The sequence below is a fragment of the Pteropus vampyrus genome, unplaced genomic scaffold (assembly GCF_000151845.1).
Source record: "Pteropus vampyrus isolate Shadow unplaced genomic scaffold, Pvam_2.0 Scaffold140, whole genome shotgun sequence".
In the NCBI taxonomy this organism is placed as follows: Eukaryota; Metazoa; Chordata; class Mammalia; order Chiroptera; family Pteropodidae; genus Pteropus; species Pteropus vampyrus.
This window is the reverse complement of record NW_011888921.1, coordinates 822,196-848,578: the sequence shown is the minus strand read 5'-3', so window position 1 is coordinate 848,578 and position 26,383 is coordinate 822,196. Positions and strand designations below refer to the sequence as shown.

The window sequence follows — 26,383 nt, the reverse complement described above, 5'->3', positions numbered from 1 at the left end:
GAGCTGGGTTTTAAATTATGAAAAAAAAATTCTCTTTGCAAGTACAGAACTACAGAAAATGTAATAAAGAATCTTATACCGAAATGCATCTATTTATATTCACAATATTTTATTTTCTGTCATCGATATAGTACTGGTCATGGGGAATGCCTCCTTGACAAACCACATGGAAGAATATATGATCTGTCTTCACAACTTCCTGGATTAATGTATGACGTAAACAAGCAGTGTGAGCTTATGTTTGGTCCTGGATCACAAGTGTGTCCCTATTTGGTAAGAAAAATTTTGTCTTTTTTGTTTGAAAACTACCATAAAGTTATAGATAGACTCTATTTCAAAATGCACTTATTCTCTTGAACAGAAGGTGAACTAAATGTATCTTAAAGTTTTTAAGTCATAGAAAAATTTGTTTTCCAAAAAGAAGTTGAAAAAAGGGAAACTAAAATTTATTGAGTACTTAATACATGCCAAATACTGTTAGGCACTTAAAATCATCTTCTTTAACTCTCACAAAATCCTATGAAATATTACCATTTAGAAAACAAAGATTTTCGAAAATTAAAAGCATTTAAATATTTATTTTCAAATGATATTATTTGGAGGATGGGGAGAAAATTCTGTGAGACCATTTTGTATTTTGATAATAAGTTGTATTAAAGGCCCAGGAATATAAGAGATTACATTTTAATTTACATAGATTTGAATCCAAAGGAATGAGATTCGGGGCGTCTTGTTTAGTTCTAATTAAGCTATTTTAGATTATTTTGAGGATTTTTCATAGGTTACATATAGTACTAGATTGTGAGGATCATCAGATCAGAAAGGCGACATTATCTATTCCTTTAAATAAGGATAAGTCCCCAGTGTTCAGTTAAGGATCTGCCACATAATAGGTGCAATACAATAAATGCTGTTGAATGAAGGAATGAAAGTTACTTAACAGTGAGTGCAGGGACATATAAGGAGTACTCCGAATAGTGAATATTGTTCCTAAAATCTCAAATTTATAATCACAAATTTTAGTAAGCCTATAAACATCCAATATGGAAAGAGAAGTTTACCTTAATTTTTTGTTATAAAAGATACATTTCTCTCCTACCCAATTTAGACACAGAATGACCTTTAAATTCAGAAAAAGAAGTATCTTGGGTATAGCTTCTGTGTGCCTCCACAGATTTTTGTTTCTTGTGAAAACTTCAGAATCCTTTGTTCAAAAGTTGAAAGTCTGCATTTTATTCACAAAGTAGGAAACCAGTATATATTATACAGTATTTCTATGCACATTATTCATACATTCCACTATTGGTTCAAAAGGGGCTTTTGGAAACTCCTTGTGAATAACTTGTAACAACAAAAAGTCCTTTCGGAAAATGTCTTGCAAAGACAGAAAAATATCTCACATCATTTTGAATATTTCTACTCTAATTCATCTCTTCCATTGCTCAATGTTTGATGAAAATCTGAAAGTTTTTAGAAACTAAATGTTGCCATTTTATACGTTCAGAGGAAAATCAATGACTAGGACTTAGTAAAAATTTTTTGCTGACTATTTCTAGCTCTGACTGTGAAACCAGGGACTATATAAGTTCAAATTATGAACTGGTGCATTATACTGAATTGATCTGGTGGTTGCGACATTATTTTTACACTTGCTTTCCTGCCTTTTGTTCCTCTGCAGAAACAATGCCGGCGCCTCTGGTGCACGAGTGCAGAAGGAGTTCATAAGGGCTGTCGCACCCAACACATGCCGCTTGCAGACGGAACAAACTGTGGTCCTGGGATGGTAGGTTTTCTCGAAGGGTGAGTCTTGTATCAAGAGATTATCCAAAGATGTGACTACCAATTGGTAGTGACAAAATAGTCATGGAGATATAAAGTACCGCATAAGGAATGTAGCAAATAATATTGGAATAACTATGGTGTCAGAGGGGCACTAGATTTATCGGGCTGATCACTTTGTGAGTTATATAGATGTCTAATCACTGTGTTGTACACCTGGAACTAACATAATATATAATGCCAATTATAACTGAAAAATAAAAATATTATTAAAGACATATAAAAAGATTATCCAAAGATGTGATTAATCTGCATTTCAGCACTCTTCATTATTCAGTCAACTTTTGTTCTGCTAGTTCTAATAATATTGTTGCTGTGTTTGTTTGTTGTACTATGTTGTCAAGTAAATTTTTATTTTGCTCTTTTCTCAAGATCTAGCAGATGAATATTAACATTGCATATAGTTATATAAATATGCAGTTATATAGTTATCTAAGTATATTATAGCCTTGTTATTAAAAATTAGTAAAGATATAAAGGTCCTAATATTTCAGCAAATCCCCAAATTCAAGGATGTTACTATTGCATACATTTTCTCCCATAAAATTCAGTTAAGTATAACTAAAAGTTTTAAGTGGCTTCTTTAGGTCTTTATTGGTTCTAAACTATTAAACTACATTATACCCCTAAAATAAACTCTACAATACTACATCTTACCATTTTAACATCAGTCATGAACTTAGGCAAATCTGCCAGCATGATGAGTGATAGGGCTCACTGTGATAATGAAACGTGTATGTGTGGATGAAGTCAGATTGTACTTGGGGCTCCAGTGTGAAGTCAAGCTATCTGGGCCTTGGTGCAGTGTTGTTTGCACCGAATAAGTTTTAGGCTCTTAGCTTCCTCTGAGCTACCACAGTGCAAAAGGAACACTTGGTTGGCAATGGGTTGGCTAGTGCTGCCTGAGTTCACATTAGGCAAAAGTAAAAATTTCTTAAAATTAAGTTCAGTGCACTAGCTGAACTTGTGCCTTTACCACCTGTTGCTTCATTGAAATGTTTGGACCAGCTACTGCCCTTCACTTTTTCATCAAAAGCCACGTGTTTTCCATATCACTCACATCACAAATGAATTATTAAAATTTAGAAATTCAGCAGTTTTTGCAGTATCTGAAGTACTCATTGAAATGGTTTAGCACTCAAATTATTTTAGGATCAAAATGCTACTGGATTTCTTTAGATCATATATTTAAGCTAGAACTGAATTTTAAAATTTGATCTTTAACATTTCTATTTTGAGGATAAGAATTATTAAAATGAGCATCCTTGTACAGGTCTTCTTGTGTGAATATGTTTGCATTTCTCTTGGATAAATACCTAGAACAGAATTACTGGGTCATAGAGTAGTTGTAATTTAACGTCATAAGAGAATGCCAAACAATTTTCCAAAATACATGTACCATTTTATATTCCCTCAAGCGATGGATGAAAGTTGCAGTTGCCCTGCATTCTCTGCCAGTTTTTAATATTGCCAGTATTTTAATAAAACTTTAACCATTCTAGTAGGTGTAAATTGGAATCTCATTGTGGTTTTAATTTAAATTTCCCTGATTATTATCAGTGTTGAGCATCTTTTCATGTGCTTATTAGCCATTCGAACATTTCCCCAATGACATGAGGAAATGGTAGGCATAGATTTGTTGGAATTAAGGTGAATGTGAAGAGACACTGAGACCTATTTTAAAACCCATGTAGATAAAACCAGAGTTGTTTGGGGTAACAATGTGTGGATCATAATAGATATAAATTTCCTTTTTAAAATTAATTGAAGATAGCAGCTATACATTAGCAATATCCAGTATTAAATGGACCTTTTATTCAAGGGAAATTTTAACCAAGTGTCCTGTAAGTTTGCTTTAAATGGACTCTTCTTTAGTCCATTTATCTAGTGACTATCTTATATGTAAGACTATTTGCTAAACGCTTTTGCTAATAAATCCATTTTTATGAAGACATGGTAAACCCATCTGACAGTGAGTTAATTTTACTACGTGATGAATAGTATAACATTCTATCTTTTTTATGCTCTGACCTCTTAGATACACATACACATACCCGCATATAGGGAGAGCAAGAGAGGTAACACAAGAGTGCATGCAGGGATTATTGAAATGTGTCTGGAAGATGCTCACAAAATTCGCATGCACATAGTACATTCTATTCTGAGATGATTTTGTTCACCGTTGTATTGAATGATTTGTTCTAATGGAAGGCACAAAGTGTTTTTCTTTTTAATAACCTTATGGGATTCATTCAACCAAGATTTATTAAAGGCCTGCTATATGATCAACTTAGATCAAGTTAACAGATTTTGAGAGGGCAAGGCAGGAGTTCAATTTGGGGTTGCTGGTTTGAAATGTTTATTATACATTCAAGTGAAGATGAGGAAGCAGCTGTATATACAGTCTGGAGTTCAGGAGAGATCTGAACTGAGAGTGATTGTTGATAGAGAAGGATAAGGGGCCGAGATCTGAGCCTGTGGACATTCTAATAAGTCAGAAAGAAGAAGAAGAAACAGTAAAACTGTAAAAAAGTAATCATTAAAGAAGAAAGTAAACCAAGAGTGTGCGGAGCCCTGAAAACTAAAAGAAAAATAAGGTATCAAGAAGAATAATTAGCTATATCATACACTGCTAGGTCAAGGAAGATAGACTGAGAACTGGCCATTGGTTATGGCACTGTATAGAGCCATGGAGAGATCAACACATGAGCAGATTCATGGAGGTATACAAGCTCGTCTGGGTGAGTTATGAAGTTATGAGAGAATAGGCAGAGAGTTAGACAATGAGCATAGACAACTCTTTCAAGGAGAAACAGGACAGTAGCTCATGAAGACAGTGAGTTCTAAGAAATCTTTTGTTTTTAAAATAGAAGAAACAAGAGTATTAGAATATTTTAGTGGAGTTCTTTTCAAATTGTCTCTAGTAAAGAACCAGTCTTTTAAAAATTTTTCTGATTTTTTTTTTTTTGTACAAAATGATAGAAATGATTGACTAGGAAAGTGAAATGAAAGAAGATATTCAAAATTTAAGCCAGATTTTTGTATGGAAAACAAGATGGCAGTTCCTCAAAAAATTAAAAATAGAATTATCATATGACCCAACAATACCACTTCTGGGTGTATATCCAAAATAATTAATACCAGAGTCTTGAAGAGATATTTGCATGCTCATGTTCCTAACAGCATTACTTATAGTAGCCAAGAGGTGGAGCGACCCAACTGTCCATCAACAGATGAATAAATAAAATGTAGTATATATGGACAATGAAACATGGTTCAGCTTTTTTTAAAGGAAGAAAATTCTGACATGCTACAACATATATAAACCTTGAGGACATTATGCTAAATGAAATAAGCCAGTTATAAAATGACAAAAACTATGATTTCAATTATATGAGATATCTAGAGTAATTACATTTTTAGAAACAAAATAGAATAATGATTGCCAGGGGCCAAGAGGAAGAGAGAATGAGGAGTTATTGTTTTTATTTTGAGAAGATGAAACGCTGTGGATGGACGATGTTGAGGTTGCACATGATGTGAATGTACTTAATGCCCTTGAACTTGTACACTTAAAAGTAGTTAAGGTGGTAAACTTTGTTATGAATAAGAAATAAAATTAAAAAAATATAAGCTAATTATTAAATTAACTTTAATAAACATTAAAGTACTCTGTCAAAATCTTATAAAAGTTTCTAAATGCTTACTCTGAATTTCTGTACTCCTCTCCCCACAAACTGACAGCAGCTAGTCTAGTTCATAGACGGGCATCAGTGCCTGCACCACATTAGCTTTTGTAGTGGGGGCTGGAACAAAGACGATGTAGGAGAGGAGAGAGAACTGCTGGATTGATGTTTTGAGTAGTGAGAAGGGAAGGGATGAGATTAAATGCATAGGTGGAAGGGTTGACTTTGGCTAGGATCCTGGATTTTTCATGTAAACAAATAGGAAGGCATAGATGCTTTTGGAGGGTAGAAGAGGTAGTGGAAGATTGTGGCAGATTCTTCTGTAAGTTTATATTTTCTTGATGAAAGTAAACTGATTATTGGACTTTGGATGAGATGGAATAGAAATTTAGCTAAAAGAGTGAGAGTAATAACTTTGCATAAAAGAACAAAAGCATGGATATATATTGTATTGATCTAATATTTGCTTTTAAGAAATATTTATTTTATTAAGTTTTTTCCATATTTATGTCTTCTCTCCCATAGAAAAACTCTAAATCTTAAAGGCAAGGGAAAAAAATTTATTCTTTTTTTATTCCAAAATCATCTTATAGTTACTTGGTAGATGCTCAGTGAATATTCATAACATGGTGTTATATGTAATCACATATCTGAATTAACATTTTGCTTTAAATTGTACATACATTTTGTTCATCTGTTGATCTTCATGCTGTTATCATAATTACTGTGATGTTATGATTAGATATACATGAATCATTTCTTTTTGTGTTATTTTTATAGCATTGCCACCATGGGCTCTGTGTAAACAAAGAAATGGAAACACGTCCTGTAGATGGTGAATGGGGACCATGGGGACCTTACAGTTCTTGTTCGAGAACATGTGGAGGTGGAATCAAAAGCACAACGAGGCTCTGTAATCGTCCCGAGTATGTCTTTTTTATGTCACTGTAAATTAAGATTATCTCAAGGCACCAGAAAATAAACATCAGTTTCATTCACTTCTAAACTGGAGGTCAGTCTGTAAGTTTCCAAGATTCAGAAAACTTCTGGAATACTTTAAGCCATGTTGCTTCATACCTTGTTCAATTCAGACCTAAAAAAAAAAAAACAAACTAAATAGATAAAAATAATTTTCAGAATCCGAGTTGAGACAGAGCCATTTGTTTTCTAATTTAGTGTAAATGTGAGAAACAATTATAATAGTAATATAATGGCATTTTAAAAAATTAAATGTTTCTATTGAAAGGCCTTTTTCCCTTCAACTATGTCTTGGCTCTCCTGGACAAAATATGTAGTTTCATCACTACTTGTAATTTGACATGTCAGATTTTCTTTCTCTGCTTCTTATGATATAGATGCATCAGTGTCTTTAGCCAGAATAAGTGCTGAAACATATCCCGCCTCATCGCTATTTAAAAGAACTTAGAGATTCCATAAAGATGTTTAAATTATGTTGTTATATGATATATAAGTTGGTAAGCAGTACAATACTTTTCACTTAGTCTATTAACAAGATTTTTTAATGCAGAAATGGGATATACTATGAATAAAATCTGAGTTCATTTAAATTTTCAAATTATGCTAGAAGTCTTTATATTAAAAAATGCTGAGAAAAGAGTTTTTATTTTTCAACATAAGTGGAGATAGAGATGGATGGCTATAGATTGATACCATGAAGCTCTTTGAACTGAGCGATAAGTAGAATATACATGACAAAGATGCATATATATTCCTTTTTTATTTAACATGGTATTCACTTTCTTATCATCTTTGGCTCATTTTCTCTTTTTTCCCCCCAGAAAATGAACAAACCCTATTTTGAAGTTTTAAAACAAATTCCCATCATGAGTTAGTTCCTTGTTAGATAATCGAGTCATGAATAAGATATCATTTCTGCCCTTCAGGCCACAGTGTCCACTACGATGGATATTTTTAGTTTATTAACCATAGAATTACTTAAAGACCGTGTTGCATACTTATGTTATATACAAAGTGTGAGAGATTTTCCAGAACCTGGAAAAGAATGGAACAGATTTAGAAACAAATGGTAGTTATAATATTGTACTGATGTGCTTTAAAATGTAATGAATTTGACTAGGCCAAGAAACGGAGGAAAGTACTGTGTGGGCCGCAGGATGAAATTTCGATCATGTAATACTGATTCATGTCCAAAAGGCAAGCAAGACTTCCGCGAGAAGCAGTGCTCTGATTTTGATGGTAAACATTTCAACATCAATGGTCTTTCCCCTAACGTTAGATGGCTTCCAAAGTACAGTGGGAGTAAGTAATTAGAATATTTTTTGGGGGGGAAAACTGTTTTTGAGACATAGGAGCACAGCTGAATTACTGTACATCGAAATTTTGACTTTTTTTTACAGTTGCCATAAAAGATCGCTGTAAACTCTATTGTCGGGTTGCTGGAACCACCAGCTTCTACCAGTTGAAGGACAGGGTTGCCGATGGTACGCCTTGTGGAACCGAAACTAATGACATCTGTGTGCAAGGCCTGTGTCGGGTAAGCAAAGTTACTATATTTAAGGTGACTTTCAGAATACTTTTGCTTCTATTACTTCAGCATACATGCTTGTGAATTCCCATATTGCAACATTTGGTAACAATCACACTATCTATAGGAGTATTATTCATTAAGAGACTGTCTAGTAGATGATTTAATGCCATCAAGAGTGGCTCATGAAGCATTAAAATACGTCTGCTGATTTTGTTTTGCTCGTGGTGCTCAAAATCAAGAGATGAGGTCGACTTTCTGAAAAGATAAAATATTAGGACACAAGAGTTATAAAGTCCTTTTAGTACTTCAGATGTCACCTTCTGTTGTGACATTTATTTCCTCCCTCTGAGTTAGAAGAGATATCTTCCCTCTTTCCATTCCTGTCTCTTACTTCTTGGGTACATGCACCAAACATTTACTGAGTTACCTACTAGATGTCAGATAAAAGGATGGAACAGAGCATTGGCCTCCAAGGTGGTCACAGATTTGTGGGGAGATTGGCAGGTAAACAATTAGAATGTAGTGCTATGGAGTCATCTGCAAGGTGGCACCAGGATGTTGAAGAAAATGTCTTGTATACAGGGAGGTAGGTAAGGATTTGGAGGATGCTTATGGAGGGTGTGAGGCTTGAGCTAATTATTGAGAATGAGTAGGTTTTAGAAAGGTGAGGAAGTAAGGGACCATGGACCATGGTTGGAGGTAGGGCTAGCTGATGGTTGTTGTATGCACTTGTCTTAAGTCCTTGGAGATTCCTGGAAGGATTTGGAGTTGAGCAAGAGATACGATTTGATGTACATATTAGAATCTTCAGAATGTACTGGATTAGGAGAAGATTGGAGATAGGTGGGCCATTTAGCAGGAGTTTAGATGAGAGCAGATATGACCCCGAATTAAAGCGTACACATTGCAGATGGCGATCTTAAAAATGTGTGATAAGTTTGAGAACTGGGATAGTGATTGCTGGCTAAAGAATGCAGGTATCATCTTATGAACTCATTCCTTTGGTTAAGTGGAACAATAGGACCAAGTTTTCCCTATAAGCAAACATCTATTTCCAGTTACCCAGGTGATAAATGGTCTTGCACACAAAGTGCTAATGAGATGTTCAAAGAAACTTAAAATAACTTACAAATTGGAGGTAGCTAAAATACTGGAAAAAGACGTACTCAGTTGCCTGAAAAATTTGTTTTAAAATCAAAATCAACAGCGAAAGTCTCATATAATGAAAAAATGACGATTATCTGAATATACAGATACATACTATCAGAAAATACCTGGTCAAAAGGATCATTTTGGAAATATTTGCCTTGTGTATAAAAATTCATGGGCTTTATGAAATTTTCTTTTCTGATCACTATATTTAGGGGAGTAGTCCAAAGAACTAAAAGTTATTGAATGTATACAGGGGACACCATCTGCACAGAGAGGAGCTGCGCTCGTTCTCTCAAACCCGTGAAACAAACCCTTTACTTTCACCTTTATGTATTCATTCTTCTGTTTATTATGCTGGATATTAATTTTGAAGAAATAAACTGTTTCTTTCAAATGTATGCAGTTTATTCCCAGAGTTCTAATGTAATAAGTTTTTAAAAAATGGATCACGAGAGTGACATCTTTTTGGAGTTATTTTAAGGTTGCTTACATAATCATATTTTTTATCCCTTTCAAATTATATTTCTTTAAAGAGTGGCTTTTAAATGATGAATATAGGAATTGCTGTCAGTGTTTATTATAATGTGGATGCCTAGGTTTTACTTTCAAGGATTTTAATTCAGAAAACTTGAGAATCTGCCTTTTTAAATGTCACCCCATGTGATTTGGATACAGAGGTATGTGAATGACCTTTTGGAAAACACTTTTTTCAACCATGTGAACAGAGATGTGAAAATATAGATGTGCACAAGATCAGTGGATATTAAAAAATCCTGTATTGACTCTTCTATTAACCGAAAGAACATTTGTGAAAAGAACTTTGTAAAGCACCATGTTCATTATTCGTCATTTTTATAATATTGACCGTTGTATTCTGAAGCAAGCTGGCTGTGATCATGTGTTGAACTCCAAGGCCAGGAGAGACAAATGTGGAGTATGTGGTGGGGATAACTCCTCATGCAGAACAATGGCAGGGGTCTTCAACAGTGCTCATTATGGTAAGCTCTGCATTTGTTTCTAGTTTTCCCTTTTATTTGATGTAATAATGAGTATATAATGAAGGTAAAATAGTAATGGTATGTTATTGTTTTGTCTGCTCTATATCCTTAGTTGGAAATGGCTGTTAAAACTTTCCTAAATATAAAAAATTAAATCTTATACCAGATGTATCCTTGAATTAATGAATTTACCTACTCAGGGCAAATCTTATTTTTTAAAAAATGTATTAGGTGCATTTATTAGAGTAAATCCACTGCTATTTGACAATGATGTGTAAATAGTCCCTCTGATTAATGATGTATTTTTACTGCTGTTCTTATAATCTCTGATGTATGTATTTATAACTTTCCCAGGAAACTTGCTTTTAATTATCTTTCATCATTTGAACCACATTTTTTTTTTTTTGTATGACCTGGCTTATCTGTTGCATTTCTTATTGATGATATATTGAAAATGTTGATTGAAGGTAAAGGATGAAACCATTAACTTAAATGTGGATTTGGAATTATTATTACATTTGATTTTCCAGGAAGTATCTTGATTACACATAGAATTGGCATTTGGCCATGATTTCATTTTTCTTCAAAATTGTTAGGAGAATATAATATATCAGATATTTTCCATTCTAAAATTTCATAGGAAACATTTTTTATTTTTTATGGTAGTAAAAGCAGCCCTTTAGAACTTTCCTTGCAATATGAAAATGTATTTTTTACAGTTTTATTGTTCAGCTTTAAATTATGTTCACATGTGTTCGAACACAGTTTACATTAGTATGAATTGCTTCAATTAAAGCAGTACAATTTAAAACAAAATCATTTTTATATATATTAAAAGTATAGTACATTTCACACTCTAGTGATGCTAATGAATCTGACTTACTAGATGACTTGATATATTTTTCCAGTTTTTATGATTATTTCATGGGAGTCACATATATTTGACCCCCTTTTATAACCAATGGCACACATTTGTCAAAGACTGGTTCTGTATTCACTGAAAAAATTTTTTCTATATAAAACCACATGCACCAAATTATCATATATTTAACCTTGCCAAAATTGTACTATGAATTAATCAGTTTGCAAATGGAAAAAGATGTTAAACTCATTTGCAGGGTCTGAATAGCATTTGTTACTTTACTGCCCCCTGGTGGTAGCCTTTATCTTGTCACTTTTGCTATGCCTAGGAATTGCTTTCCTGAAAAAATAGCAAAGACAAATAGTAGAGGTTATAGGAATATTTTATAGTGAAAACATGAATTAAAATTATTCTCATAGACTGATAACCTTCCACCATATCCATATAGTGTATACAGAATCAATAGACCATTTATCAACTATATTTAAATGTGATGCCTCAGGAATAACTAAAGCTGCTCTAAAAACATGCAAGGTAATTTCATTTTGGGGTTGCAAACTTAAGCTCTTTTAAACTTTGTCTTCTTAAGTTTATTCAATATTTATCACAGTTAGTGTACAAGATAAAGTTCAACTCCTTTTATTCATGTATTAAATAGAAGGGAAAGTCCTAAAAAGGAAAAGGAAAAACTTAGAACAATATCACTAGAGCAAATGAGAGCATTTGGACAATTATGTAATATGAGTGTTTTTAGCATAGGGAAAATGTTCTTTCTTGTTTAATATATATTTAATGTAGTGTTTCCTCATCTTTTGGGCAGTGCCAGTGTTGCTGATTTTGGTCTCATAAAATAGAAATATTATTTTCACTTCTCTCGAATAAACTTTTGACAATTTATTAATAGACTCAAAAAATACTGTAAAGTTTTGGAGATAGCTATAAGGAATATTGTTTACACTAGAAACTAAAAGCTTAAGATAAATATGCTTCTCATTAACTCACATTATTTCGCTGTTTACTGAGTCTCTGTGTATACATATAGCAATGACCAACTCTTTTCATATCTTTTGGATTTTTGAATAGCATGTGGAATCTTGTATTTAGAAAAAGTTATCAGGAAGTATAAAATATAAAAGCATTAGTCAACTTTAAAAATGAATATATATTAAATATCTCAGAAGCTATAATACTAGCTTCATTCTTTTTCAAAAATTTATTTTTATTAAGTTTATTGGGGTGACTGGTTAATAAAATTATATAGGTTTCAAGTATATAATTCAATAATATGTCATCTGTAGATTGTATGTTCACTACCCAAAGTCAAATCTCCTTCTATCACCATATAATTGTCCCCCTTTACCCTTTTCTATCTCACCCTTTCCCTCTGGTAACCACTAAACTGTTGTCTGTGTCTATGAGTTTTTGTTTGTCTTGTTCGTTGCTTTCAGCTTTATATCCCACATAAGTGAAATCATATGGTTCTCAGCTTTTTCTGACTTATTTTGCTTAGCATAATCTCAAGATCCATCCATGTTGTCGCAAATGGCATTATTTCATCTTTTTTTCTTATGACTGAGTAATATTCTATTGTGTATATATACCACATCTTCTTCATCCAATCATCTATCAATGGACATTTGGGTTCCATGCTTGGCCACTGTGAATAATGCTGCAGTGAACATAGGGGTGCATATATCTTTACAGATCCATGTTTTCAAATTTGGGGGATAAATACCTAGAAGAGGGATTGCTGGGTCCCAATAACAAGTGTTGGAAAGGTTGTGGGATATGGTAACTCTATTCTTATTTTTTTGAGGAACCTCCATACTGTTTTCCATAGTGGCTGTACCAATTTGCAGTCCCACCAGCAGTGTATGAGGGTTACTTTTTCCCCCACAACCTTTCCAACACTTGTTATTTTTGTCTTTTTTGACAATGGCCATTCTTACAGGTGTATGGTTTTGATTTGCATTTCCCTAACTGAATACTAGCTTCATTCTTATTCCACATTCAGATTTTAGAAGTAAGAAAAATTAGAAAATGCACTTTAAGAATCCCAAACTCTGTATGTTTTTAGACAACAACCACTTTTTGTGAATCCTTAGTAATTTGTACAAGGCATTGATTAAAAAAGAATAAGCACTAGTATTTCTTATCAAAGATAAAATGAAATTAAGTCTGACTATGGACTATGCTGTTGAAATTTTTCAACCATTCAGCAGTCATAGGCTCTGGGCCATCTGTTTTTTTTGTGAAAGTTAACGTGTATAAAATTATATTGCAGGTTATAATGTCGTTGTAAAGATTCCCACAGGAGCAACGAACATTGATATTCTTCAGCACAGCTATTCTGGAAAACCAGAAGATGACAATTACCTCGGTAAACATTTCTAGTAAACAGCAGCCAATATGCGGTTTGTGTGTGATTTCTTGGAGGTCTGCGGTTGATATAAATTCTTGGAAGGCAAGAAGAGCCCCTTGAACAAACATGCAATTTCAGTTCCTATTGAGCTTGAGCTTGAGTCATCTGACTCCCTATGTGTTTTCTCCTTGAGCTGTACACTGTATCCTATTTAAAAAATATGAAACTAAATAAAACCGGAAAAGTAAATTCAAGTTTTTTCCCCACAAGAGTGTTTTAGATAACCAAAGGTTATATTCAGTTAAAGTTACATGTATATTTAGAATAAAATCATCATCTATCTTTTTATCTAAAATTAATTACAGACCTCTTTGGGGTTAGATGTTTTAAAGAATTTTCTTGTGGGTTTTTTTTTTTTAAAATTTGGCAAAAGAATTTAAATACAGTTTTTAGAAAGCTCTTATGTTAAAGAAAAACAGTACTATGATTTTATATTTTTAGATGTTAATGAATATAGTCAGTATATTGTCTTCTAGCTATTTCTAGAGTATATATTTCATTTGTTATTTATTTTTAGAAATTACTTTTAAGTTAAAAGAATTTCACTGAGATCCAAAAATGACAAGAATGCTTTACAAACCTTTTCCTTCTGTTTGGGAAGATACTTTAGTATTGACTGTTGTTCACCGAGTTAGAGTATGTGGTATAGAGCTGAAATTCAGAAAGTACCTGCATCACATAAATGAAATCTCAAATATCGGTCCAAGTAATCAATGCTTTAACTGAGGATCTGGATCTATAATGAACAGCTTATCTCAGGAATGACATTAGGCCTTAGGTCAAATGTAAAGGAAACAACTACTCAATGGATGCAGAGTTTTTTGTGTTTGTTTTTGTTGTGATTGATGAAAACGTTTTGGAACTAGATAGAGGAGGTGGTTGTATAACATCGTGGATGTACTAAATGCCATTGAATTATTCACTTTAAAATGATTAATTTTATGTAAATTTCATCTCTGTAAAAAATGCAAAAATGTTTCTCAAAATCAAATGTAAATATTTTGATTATTCTTCTATATTTGTTTGTAATTATTTTGCTAAAAATATTACCTAGGTTCATATGCACAGGTGTATACTAGCATACTGTAGATGAGTAATTTGTCTCTTCAGTCCCAAGAGTAGATATTTATATCTTTTTTAGGGTTGGCCAATGGGTTCTGCCCTCATTTAAAAATTAGAAATGTTCACCAATAAAGTATCAATATACTTTGTAAGAGAACTGCTAATGGCAATATCAAAATCTAAATTGAAATGAACAAAAACATGAAACCATTAGAAGGGATTTATAAAACATCTATATGAAATTTGCTTTGGTAACTAAAAGTGGCGAAATGTATACAGCTTTTCTCAGTCAAGATCTGCCTATTTCCCTTGGTTTTCATGTAACCGATACTCCCTTAAATAGGCCTTTTCAGTTTTGTTAAAGTACAGATTTACATAGGTGAATTTCCATTCTGTAGGATAAATGTAGAAATTTATTGGCTCTTCATTGAAATCAGTGCAATCTATAAATACAGTCTTAATAGTCCATACAAACATAGAAATATCAAATTTGGCTAAATGCCTTCAAGCCAATATACTAATGCTTTTTCGAGGGCTGTAATATTTATTATGAAGTTTAGATGTAGGCAGCTAAAGCTTTGGGTGGGGTTTCCTAGAAGACTGAACAAATGTTTTCCTAATAGGTTGTATTGATCCACTGAAAAGCATAAGTAAAGCAAACCAAAAAGTGTTTGATTAATGTGGAGTTTTTATTAGTATAAAATTTAAAATACATATCCTCTTGAAAATTAAAAAAGCCTAGTGCTTTACAGTTTACAACAGTGATGGAGTGCCTCTCTGTGATGTTTATTAAGAGGATCATACAGTCATTGCACGCCTTGAGAACATGCAAAAACTACAGTTTTAAAGCTTTGTACATATTTTCCAAGATGAGCATAGATGGAATGTTGCCACAGTCTGGCTGCTCTTTTTTATCTTGCCATCAATGCAGGATTGATTTAGCTGATCTTTCGGCTTGGTTCATGACTTCTTACTGTTTTCCATTTTCTATATGTTCCTCCTGAAGCTGCATGACTTGTGGAAGAAGCTCCCGCCTCTGATAAGAAAGTACAGGGTGAATTTATTTTAATAGCTTTGGCTACTGTGCTGAAGTTTCCCTACTTATGGGTTAGATACATTACAGCAAAATAAAGTTTATTTCCTCAATATTAATTTACATTTACATTCTTAATTCAGAAAATGATTTGAATTTTAAAAGTCGAAAAGTTTTCTATACTGTTGACTTGTTTTTACTATTTCATGAGTACTGTTCTTTTACAGCTTTATCTGACGCTCAAGGGAACTTTCTTTTGAATGGAAATTTTGTTGTAAGTATGTCAAAAAAAGAAATCAACATACAAGGAGCTATTTTTGAATACAGTGGTTCAAACAACTCAATTGAAAGAATTAACAGTACTGATCGGCTAGAAGAAGAACTTGTTTTGCAGGTAAATTCTCAGTAGTTGTTAATAAGACTTAGCTTTAATCATATTAGTAAACTGTGTGGTTCAGTGCCTTGCATTTATTCTTAAATGTAAAATAGCTTTGAAAAATATATCTTTTGTGAATTAATTGTATGCTCCTTTGTATTTTTATTGAGGTTTTGTGTGTGGGTAATTTATACAACCCCGATGTCCATTATTCCTTCAACATCCCTGTGGAAGAGAAAAGTGACCTATTTGCATGGGATCCCTATGGACCATGGCAAGACTGCACCAAAATGTGTCAAGGTACACACTGGTATTGAACGAAAGAGACGAAAGTTAGTGCTTGCTGGTACCATCTGGGCATACTCTTGAGTCTGGCTTCCACTACCTGGTAGTGGAATTCTCCACCCTGTCCACATACACACATATACCACACAGACACACACAGCTTTTCTTAATTCCCTTCCTAATTTTCTACCCCCTCATTCTGGTTCTCATACTTGTGTGTCTACTCATGTCAAGATGCTCCGTAACTGCTTCTTTCCTTTCTTTTCACACTCTTTTTCTCACAGTCACAGAAAGTTTCTCTACCTTGGATACTGTTTCCCAGTGAAATACCCACCTTCTCGTCCATTCCCTCCACGCACTTTCCCAGCCCTCTGTCACTTTGAGTGTTTTATTCTCTCATTTTCTTTCCATGGCCTCAAGGTACGAGTCACTGAAAGGAGCACAGAGGGAATTGGAAAAGCAGGGAAATTTACAGTAGGCAAAGAAAGTGAAAAGACTGGAGTCTTTGACAGTCTGTAATTACAAATACTTAATTGTGTAATGCAGTTTGTTCAAATTAGTAAACATTTCTTGAGAGACTATTTTGTTTCACATTAATAAGACTCCAATCCTACATTCAAGTTTTAAAGTCTAGCGGATGAAACAGCGTCTGAGTAGATTATCTTAATTTATACGGTAAATGCAGTGCTGCGGGTATACACAGAGAGACCCACAGAAGAGATGGAGCAGTTCGCAAAAAGATTAAATCTGAAGGGTTAGGGAAGTTTGTATAGCATGGGAAAGTAGTGCCCGTGGGGACTAGAAGAAAAGGTTTGGGGATTAGGGGAGCAGTGGGTCAGAGGAGAGGATGCTATTTAGAATAGTATGGAAATGAGCTGAGAGAAGGAGGGTGGCCAGAAGCAGTGACCACAGATGATGGGAATGTGAGGGACAGTCTAACTAACTGACCTCAAGGTGTCAAAGGAATTGTGGTGTCTGATTCAGAAAAAGGCACAGATATGGCTGTTGGTACAGTGGTGCCCAGAATGATTGTGTGGGAACTAGGCATTCCTGTTTGGACAGTGGCTCGGGAGGGAGACTGTAGTAGATGACGTTAAATCCAACTGGGACGAATGCTGGGGGTAGGAATTAAGAGCTTTGGTAACACAGAAGGAGGAAGAATTCATTTTGACAGACCCTGGAAATGCTTGACAGAAGAGAATGGAGGTTTGGGGAGCTGGGGCCAGCTTTTGAGTATTGAGTGGGTAAGCTGGTCTGTGGCAATGGATATGGGGAGGTAGGAAGAAATCCGTGGAACAGGTGGGGAACACCCTAAGGAAAGAATAACAAAGTCCAAAATGGAAGGCTGGGCCTGACACAGTAAGATGGTTTGGGAATCTGAACCAGGAGATGCTTCGTAAACAGTTGTGTGCATGGGCAAAGAAACTATGAATTCTACTGCCACATTGTGATACTATGATTAATATTCTCTTTTTGTGTGTGTAGCTCTTGGTTTCTCTAGAGTTAAATATTCTCAGTTTTATTTACTTGTTTTTCTCTGTGTACGGAAAGTTATTAGTCTCCAAACTTTTGGTAAAGAACTGTAAATTTAGTCTTTCAGTTAATCAGTTTTAATTTTTTTTTCACTTTTTCTTCATCTGTTGCTGCTGTGGTCATCTTTTCTCTCGCCTTAATTTGTGGGGATTTTTTTAGGCCTGTCATGTGGCTGTCATCTTGTGCTTTCCCTTCATTATTATCCAGGAAAATCTTTTTGACTTTCTTTTGTGTTGGATTCCCTATTTTTTAAATTTCACAAATTCCTTTTTTTTTTTTTTTTAAATTTCCCCCATTGGGGAAATGCCATTTTTTGAGATCTTTCATATCTGAAAATGGCATTAGTTTAGTCTCACTGATTGATAGTTTGGCTGGTATAAAATTCTAAGTTAGATTATTTTCCTGAATAATTTTGAAAGCCTTGTTTTTCTCACTTTCTGATTTCCTGTGCTTGTCCGTGGTACTTTATTGCGGATGTTTCGTGGATCCTCTCTCTCACTAGTGGCATGAAATATCAGAACAATGTGCCTCGATGCGGGTGTTTCTTTTATCTTTTTCCTGGGTTATTATGGTGCCATTCCAATTTGGAAGCATATTCTTTGACTTGAGAAATTTTATCACATTATTTCTTTGCTAATTTCCTCACATTAAATTTTCTTTCTGAAATTTGTATGTAGATGTTGGACCTCCTAGACTGATCACTTTTTTTCCTAATTTCTTCTTCAGATTTCCATTGTCTTCTTAATGTTTCTTCTCATAACATCTTCTGTTTCATAGATGCAACATCTATGTTGCTGAGAGTATTAATCACAGTCTGTAAGTCTTCTGCCCCCTGATGGACCTGCTTCATTTTAGTTCTGTTTTGTTTTCATTTATTTTGGTCTCTTTTGGTTAGTGGCTTTCCTAAAATGTCTGCTGATCCTTTGCTGCTCTTTCGTTATTGAAGACTAAAATGCCCAAAGTCCTGTGTGGGTCAGACGTGTCAAGTAGAACCCTCATAATTGGGTCACTAAGTAGTCCATGTGTCATGAGGGGTGAAGCCCCAAATGTCATTGTCGGTTGATCTTTTTCCTCGGTCTGAAGAGTTTCCCAAGAGAAGAATCCTCCCATCTTTTGAAAGTCAGTGAGGGGACCAGAGAACCATAAAAGTTGGTTCAGAGCCAGGAAGAAATGAAGAGTCCAGTGGGCCTGTATCTCATGATTCAGTGTGGAGATTTTTACTTGCCCCACCCCCCCGCCCTCGTTTTCAGTGTAATGCTTCCCCAACTTCCCTCTGCTGTGTCAGCACCATCAAGTTCACTTTCTCTAGAGCTATGCTACCCAGTATGGTAGCCACTGGCTACGTATAGCTAGTCTATTGAAATGTGCTATCTGTGAAATACACATGGGTTTTGAAGACTTAGTACAAAAAAGAATGTAAAATAAATCATCAATAACTTTTATATTGATATGTTGAAATGATCACATTTCAGATACATAGAGTTAAACATAAATACTAATTTCACCTGTATCTTTTTACTTTTGTTATTGTGACTACTAGAAAATACAAAATTGCATACATGGCTCACATGCTATTTTTATTGGACAGTGCTGCTTTTGACTAGAAGGGTAGGAACTGAACCATTCTTTGTAAACACTTTTCAATCAGTCCCCCATTTGTTCAGGCCTACTCCTTACATGCACCTCTTCAGAGAGACCTGGTGTTTTTCATTTCTGGGCTTTTCTTGGATTCTGTGTCATGAATGGTTTGTTTTTTTATTCTTTTTCCCCTTTCACAGGTTTAAGTTTCAGCTTCCTTGGCTTTGTTAAACAGTTGTTTCCATCTACTTTTTATATTCAGAATTTCATTTTCTTGCCTACTGTGTTTTTGTTTTTTGTTCTTTGTGTTCTTTCAGATTTATGCCTTTTCAAAATTCTTTATAGTTATTTCAGATGGTATTTAGAAAGGAGAAGAGAAAAACACTTATGTTCATGTTCAGCTAACTGGAAGTAAACACTCAAACTCTGATAAAACAGAAATTCGATCATGTCACTGACTGCTTAAACTATTTCCTGTCTCCTCATTGCAGAAAGCGTAAAACTTAATCTACCCTAGACTTTTATAACCACTTCTCTTAGTTTACTTTCACTGTGGTTATGCTACATATAAACACTTGCCAAATCTCAGTGGCTTAGAACAACAAAAGTTTATTTCTCTGTCATACTATGTTTTGTCTACTTAATTGGCTATGATTCTTCTTCAGTTTGATAAAAAAAAAAATCAGTAGACTTTATTTTTTAGAGCAGTTTTAGGCTTATAGAAAAATTGAGCAGAAAGTACAGAAAATTCCCATATTCTCTCTCCCCCTACTCTCCCCACCTCCGTCCCCCTGCCCGTTATTAACATCTTTGTTAGTGTGTGGCACATTTTTTACAGTTAATGCATTATTATTAACTAAAGTCTCTGGTTTACATTAGGGCTCACTCTTCATGTTGTACATTCTATGGGTTTTGACAAATGTGTAATGACACGTATCCACTATTACAGTATTACACAGAATACTTTCACTGCCCTAAAAATGCCTCTTTCCATCCCCCCCACCACCAAACCTGTAACAACCGCTGATCTTTGTTTTCCATCCATGACTTTTTCATTCATTATTCCAGGATAAAAGATCAGCCCCACCTGAGAAGGGCTGTCTTAGAGACCGGAAGAAGGGAAAGAGCTGGCAGAAGCATACAGTGGCTTGTAGAGCTTCTGCCTAGAACTGACATAGGTCACAGCCTCTTACAGTTGATTAGCACAAGCCTGATGTCATTGGGCAGGGAAGTATACTCCTCCCACAGGAAGTTATAGTAATGTTGTAGCAAGTGGAGATGTGCAATTTTCTTACAGGGAATATGAAGCCAATAATGGGAAGAACAATAACAGTGTATCGTACAGTATCAGTGCTAACCCCCGCTCACTCAGTTATCCCTTAAAGACTACTCCATCCAGCTATAAAGAATTATCTGCTCCATCCATACCTGTCCCACCTTCCTTATGTCTCTTCAGTAAGCAAACTCCTCCACCTCTCAGGATTCAGCTCACTTATTATATAATGTTATTCCTGACTAGATTAATACGTTAGTCTTTCCTGTGTGCTGCATTGGAATTTTTTGGTTTCTTAGCTGAGTCCTTTAGGCTATTAGAATTAAATAATTAAGAAGCATCTACTTATGTGAATTTTCCTTTTTTGTTTTCAAAATTTTTATCTGACTTTCGCCAAGGTCTTCATAGAAGAAAAATTACCTGCATACGTAAGAGTGATCATATGGAAATGTTTGATCAAAGATGTGACCATCTACCACTTCCACTGTTTGTGACTGAAAGGTGCAATACAGACTGTGAACTAAGGTAAAAGAAATACTGTGTAATGTAACCAATGTATATTGGAACCAGATTAAATTCAATAAATGATATAAGATGTACAGCATCTCACGCAGTGCCTGGCACAAAATGGTAATTAACATGTCCTCTGTTCCTGCCATTGTAAAATTTCAGGCTCACTAATTCATTGTGAAACTCAGCAATTGGTTTGAATTTTTGTTTATAGTGTTTGCTGAATGCCAGCGGACAGGCCTCAATATTTTGTGTAGCAAATAGAAACAAATTTGTCTGTAAAATGAATACAGGTAAACTCTATTCTGAAAACCCACGCTTTAAAGATCTGAAACAGTAAATCTCGTATCATGATTCTGTAATTTCCATTGAATTCATGAACCAAAGAACTTTTAAATTTGAGGATTAGAAAATCAACAGATAGAGAAATCAATTTTATCAATATTTTGTCCATAAGATGTTCAGGAACATGAATCTAGATCATGGCTGGAAAGTTTGCACTTCTAAATTTGTCATTAGGTTTTCTTGTCATTGGTCTTAGAGTGAATCTAAGAACAGTTAACATTCAGGGATGGTGAGAACCTCCTTCACTCAGCAAAGATGAGAATTGTTATATATTTATGATGTTTGAAGATATATAAGGAAAGCCTAGTGGTGGAACTGCCTGTATAAGTTGCATCACTGCATTGTAGTGCATTGAAACACAATGAAATCCTTGAGATGCTATTGGGAATGAAAACGAACTCCATAAATTCTGTGCTTTGTTATGCTGGTGCACTCATTTTGTCTGATAGATTGCTGGATTATAATTGGAATAATTTGGCTATAGCTAGCAAATTTCACTTGTGGAAAATGTTTTCCTTGAAAACATCAGAAAATAGATTACACAAATTAAGAAGAGCATGTGATATGCTTTACAAAAACCTAGTTTACAAACTTTTAAAGGCTTTATCTTTATCGACGTAGTCAGATCCCCAGATATTCCATAATCATAACTGCAGGGCAGCAGTTCCCAACCTTTTTGGCACCAGGGACCGGTGCTCCTATGAGAATCTAATGCCTGATGATCTGGGATGGAGCTGAGGCGGTGATGCCAGCACTGGGGAGCGCCTGCAGATACAGATGAACTTCCTTGCTCACCTTCTGCTGTGTGGCCTGGTTCCTGTTCCCACAGGATTGGGGACCCTTGCGGAGAGATACTACCTGATTGAGTCAAATATATTCTGATATGGACTTAAATCAGCCAGTAATATTTGAGCAGTGTTGATCTACACCAGATGTTTCCAAGGTTTTTGGTGAAGTTTGGGGCTCCTTGGATATACTTCCAAAGTTGCCACTAAATGTCAGGGTGAGGCCAGTAGATATAGTACTGGCTCCCTCTCTAGCTTTTACCAGACTAGCTACATGTTTATATACTTGAAGAGCAAGTTAGATTTTATTTGGGAAAAAAGTAATATTTCTAACAAAAAAAAAAGTGCTTATACTATTTGAATATTCAACACCTCGGGGCCTCATATTCTCGTCTATAAGATGAAGATTTGGGCTATATGATCTCTAAGAACTTTTCACCTATAATTCAATGCTATATCAAATATTTTCAGGTGGCTTGTTCATCAACTCAAAGAGAATTTTAGAAATAGAATTGTATGCATGAGTTTCTCTGAATTCGTTTTTTAAATTACACGAATTGGCACACCTCCTAAGTGTAATAACATCCTTTTTTTCTAGGTGGCACATCATTGGCAAAAGTGAATGTTCATCCCATTGTGGTCAAGGATATAGGTCCTTGGATGTCCACTGCATGAAGTACTCCATTCATAAAGGACAGACTGTTCCAGTAGATGACCACTACTGCAGTGATCAACTTAAACCTCCTACCCGAGAACCCTGCCATGGTGACTGTGTCTTAACAAGATGGCATTATTCAGAATGGTCCCAGGTACAAAAAGAAAAAAAGCGATGCTTAAGAAAAGTTAACCCTTTCTTCTTAATATACAAAAATAAATATTTTTGTTAATTTGTTTTCCTTTTGTCACATTTTTTTTTTCTTGAATTAGTGTTCCAGGAGTTGTGGTGGAGGGGAAAGGTCTCGAGAATCATATTGTATCAATAACTTTGGCCACCGCCTTGCTGATAGAGAATGCCAAGATCTTCCCCAAGTGACAATAGAGAATTGCAATGAATTTTCCTGTCCCAGTTGGGCTGCTAGTGAGTGGAGTGAGGTAACATTAAACACACAAGTCTCAGAACTGTTATGATATTGTGTAGAAAAGCTTTGCAATCTAAGGCTTTATGTAATTCAAATTTTTTTTTTAAAATTTTGTAAATAACTATTATCAAGGCAATAAAAATTAAATGGTTTCTTTTTAAACTATAGTATCTGGCTAACAATAGCATTAACTGGTGTTTCGTCTATAACCTTTCTCGTAAGAAAGTCCCACTCTTCATCGTAGCCTGAGATACATACGTATTCTAAAGTTTTATACCTTTGTTTCCAGGACAAATGGATGTTACACTGGGATTTGGGCAGTAAGGTTGGGGTGGCTGATCTTTACGCAGTAAATGTCTCTGGAGGAGTGAAAGGAAAATGTCCTAGGAATGGTCCTTCAATTGTGTTTTAATATGCAGATTGATCATTGTATCATTTTGTAAGGCATTTGTGCTGATCAATACTGAAAATAGATAATGGTCAATCACATTCCTACAGTGTCTTGTTACATGCGGAAAAGGAACAAAGCAGCGGCAGGTGTGGTGTGAACTGAATGAAGATCATTTGAGTGACGGCTTCTGTAATCCAAATACCAAACCTGAATCTCTGAGACCATGTGAGCTTCATTCATGTGCTTCTTGGCAAGTAGGACCATGGGGTTCTGTGAGTATATGATAAGGGTTTTTCTGATTAATCCATTTTTACAGAACAGCACAAATGTTGTGATCTATTTCTTTTTCTTTTCTTTTTTGGTGAATGCAGCTCAATTTGGATTGATTTATTGAAAAAAATACCACTGACATAGTAAACCCTTTTCTGCAAAATTTTGTCAGTACTACTAATTTTGCTGTGGTAAATTTCAGCTTTGTTTTTGAATTTACTTTTGTTGACCAAAATGCTACAGATGTTATGCTTTCATCAGCCTGTTTAAATTATATTTTCATGTACTGTGTTTAAATTATCTTTACTGTATTTAGCATAGGCATCATTTAGTAGTTTTGCCAAGCAGGCAGCTAGGGATTTGCGGATGAGCAGTGGTCGGGCTGGATGAGGGTGGGTATTATCCTGAGGGAGGTTGCCATAGTTGATGGGAAAACTTCTCTCATCTTCTCTTTAACTTCATTGCATATTCTTTCTAATTTATCTCTTTGAAATTTACTTAGATTGTGTGTGTGTGTGTGTGTGTGTGTGTGTGTGTGTTACATGCCATTGAGTGGGCTCCAACTGCTGGTCTTCCTCTTTTGTTGCTGCTTTCTGTTTTCCCCAGCATTATTGTCTTTTCCAAAGAACCTGCCTTCTCATGATGTGCCTGAAGCAGGACAACTTCAGTTTTGTCATTTTGCCTCCAGCGATGTTTGAGGTGTAATATGCTATAGGAATCACTTGTTTGTCTCTCCTCCAACACCATAGTTCAACTAATCAATTATACTTAGCACACTGAATGACATAGATACACCAGGTAGATTTTGAAAAGTATTTAGTTTCCCCAAATTATATTGGCTCTGCCTCCAAAATATCAGGACTCTATTGGCATTTTTACATGATAATGTTTTAAACATATGATCATCACTGTGCATTTTAATGTCAATATTTCATTAGTACCTATATCAATTTGAATATATAGAGAGTAAATTTGCTGATGTTAAGGCTGGAATCTGGTGTAAAGGGCTAATAAAAAGATCTGAAAGTATATTATCTGTGTATTCATTAAGAAAATTAAGTGTATATAATTTTTGAGTAATGTGTTTGATACCTACTTATATCCTTCAGTGCACCGCCACCTGTGGACATGGGTATCAGATGCGTGCCGTTAAATGTGTCAATGAGCTGCTCAGTGCAGTGTTAGATGACAGAATGTGCCATGGAGCTAGTCGCCCTAGTGACAGGCAGGTAAAGAACATCTCTTCATGGACTGAAAAAAAGTTTTATGATACAGTGGGATTGTTGATGTGTTAAAATTATTTTGGTATGTATTTTTTCCACTTGTATGCCTTAAAATGTGTGCGTACATGTGTCAGAGGGAATTCTTGATTTTGTCAGCTTTATAGCTTTATTAATGATTTTTTAAATTCTTTATCTGCCATTGGATTGCTCATTTAACATATATTTCCATCCATTGGACTGCAGAAAGAGGATGATATCTATTATGAATATCATGGACTTTTAAAGTGTGTCATACTGTTTCAGGTAGTGTCTATTCATTCAGAATGTTTCAGCTTAGTGGTATTTTTGAGGGACTATTGCTCTTTTCCTTTTCAACCATTAGATAGAATGATCCAAACTTTAGGATTCAACGTCATACTATCTACTTCAAGCCCTTGGCACTATTTTGTAGTTTTGAAAACTAAAATCTTTACATTGTTTATTTGTAGTTTAGTATGCAGCTGTTCTTGAATAAGGTATGTGGAAGAAGAAATGAAGTATAGGATTTAATATATATTAGAGCGATTAATTGATGTTTAATGAGACCCATTTTTACTTTGAACAGGACTGTATAGTGACACCTTGCCCTATTATCAGTAAAATTGGGGCCACTTCATTACCAGCTGTTCCCATGGGAAAGACGGCACAATGGCGACACGGTTCTTGGACCCCAGTAAGTGAATTCCTGTAAGAGATACAGTTTCTATTATTGGAGGCTTTTAAACATCAACAAAATGGTGGTTGCTACGGATTCGCCAAATTAATGTGTGCATTCACTCAGGTATTTTAGTGGTGTGGAAGCAATTTAGGGTTTAGAATTAGATAATTTAATGGCCAGATCCTGCTGTGCCTCTCAAGAACTCTGTGTCTCTGGGCCAGTAACTTAAGTTTTCTGCATCTATTTTCTAATCTATAAAATTGGGATAATAATATTTGTCACTGGTTGTTATGAGAAGCAGATGTGATATCAGGCTTTTTATCAGCCTTTATTTAAACTACTGACATTTTCATGTTGTTTTTCTAAACCAAAAGTTTGGCTTTAACTGTTTGTGGTATATATTTTTAAGCTTTGCATATTCTCTTTATATTGAATTATGGGATCATATCTACTCTATTACTTAGGCCTTTCAAAG

General features: G+C 34.7%; 1 protein-coding gene across 1 annotated transcript in view; it reads left to right on the top strand.

Moving 5' to 3' along the window:
- The window catches only part of ADAMTS20 (ADAM metallopeptidase with thrombospondin type 1 motif 20), a 163,508-nt gene that overhangs the window by 70,171 nt on the left and 66,954 nt on the right, over positions 1–26,383 (top strand). The window contains exons 11-24 of the mRNA XM_011368332.2: positions 1,679–1,783; positions 6,306–6,451; positions 7,624–7,805; positions 7,904–8,040; positions 10,067–10,184; positions 13,331–13,426; positions 15,791–15,957; positions 16,110–16,239; positions 21,007–21,133; positions 22,847–23,057; positions 23,176–23,340; positions 23,826–23,990; positions 25,098–25,217; positions 25,816–25,923. Of these exons, the coding sequence (XP_011366634.1) occupies positions 1,679–1,783; positions 6,306–6,451; positions 7,624–7,805; positions 7,904–8,040; positions 10,067–10,184; positions 13,331–13,426; positions 15,791–15,957; positions 16,110–16,239; positions 21,007–21,133; positions 22,847–23,057; positions 23,176–23,340; positions 23,826–23,990; positions 25,098–25,217; positions 25,816–25,923 (1,977 nt within the window). The remainder of the gene's footprint in view (positions 1–1,678; positions 1,784–6,305; positions 6,452–7,623; positions 7,806–7,903; positions 8,041–10,066; positions 10,185–13,330; positions 13,427–15,790; positions 15,958–16,109; positions 16,240–21,006; positions 21,134–22,846; positions 23,058–23,175; positions 23,341–23,825; positions 23,991–25,097; positions 25,218–25,815; positions 25,924–26,383) is intronic.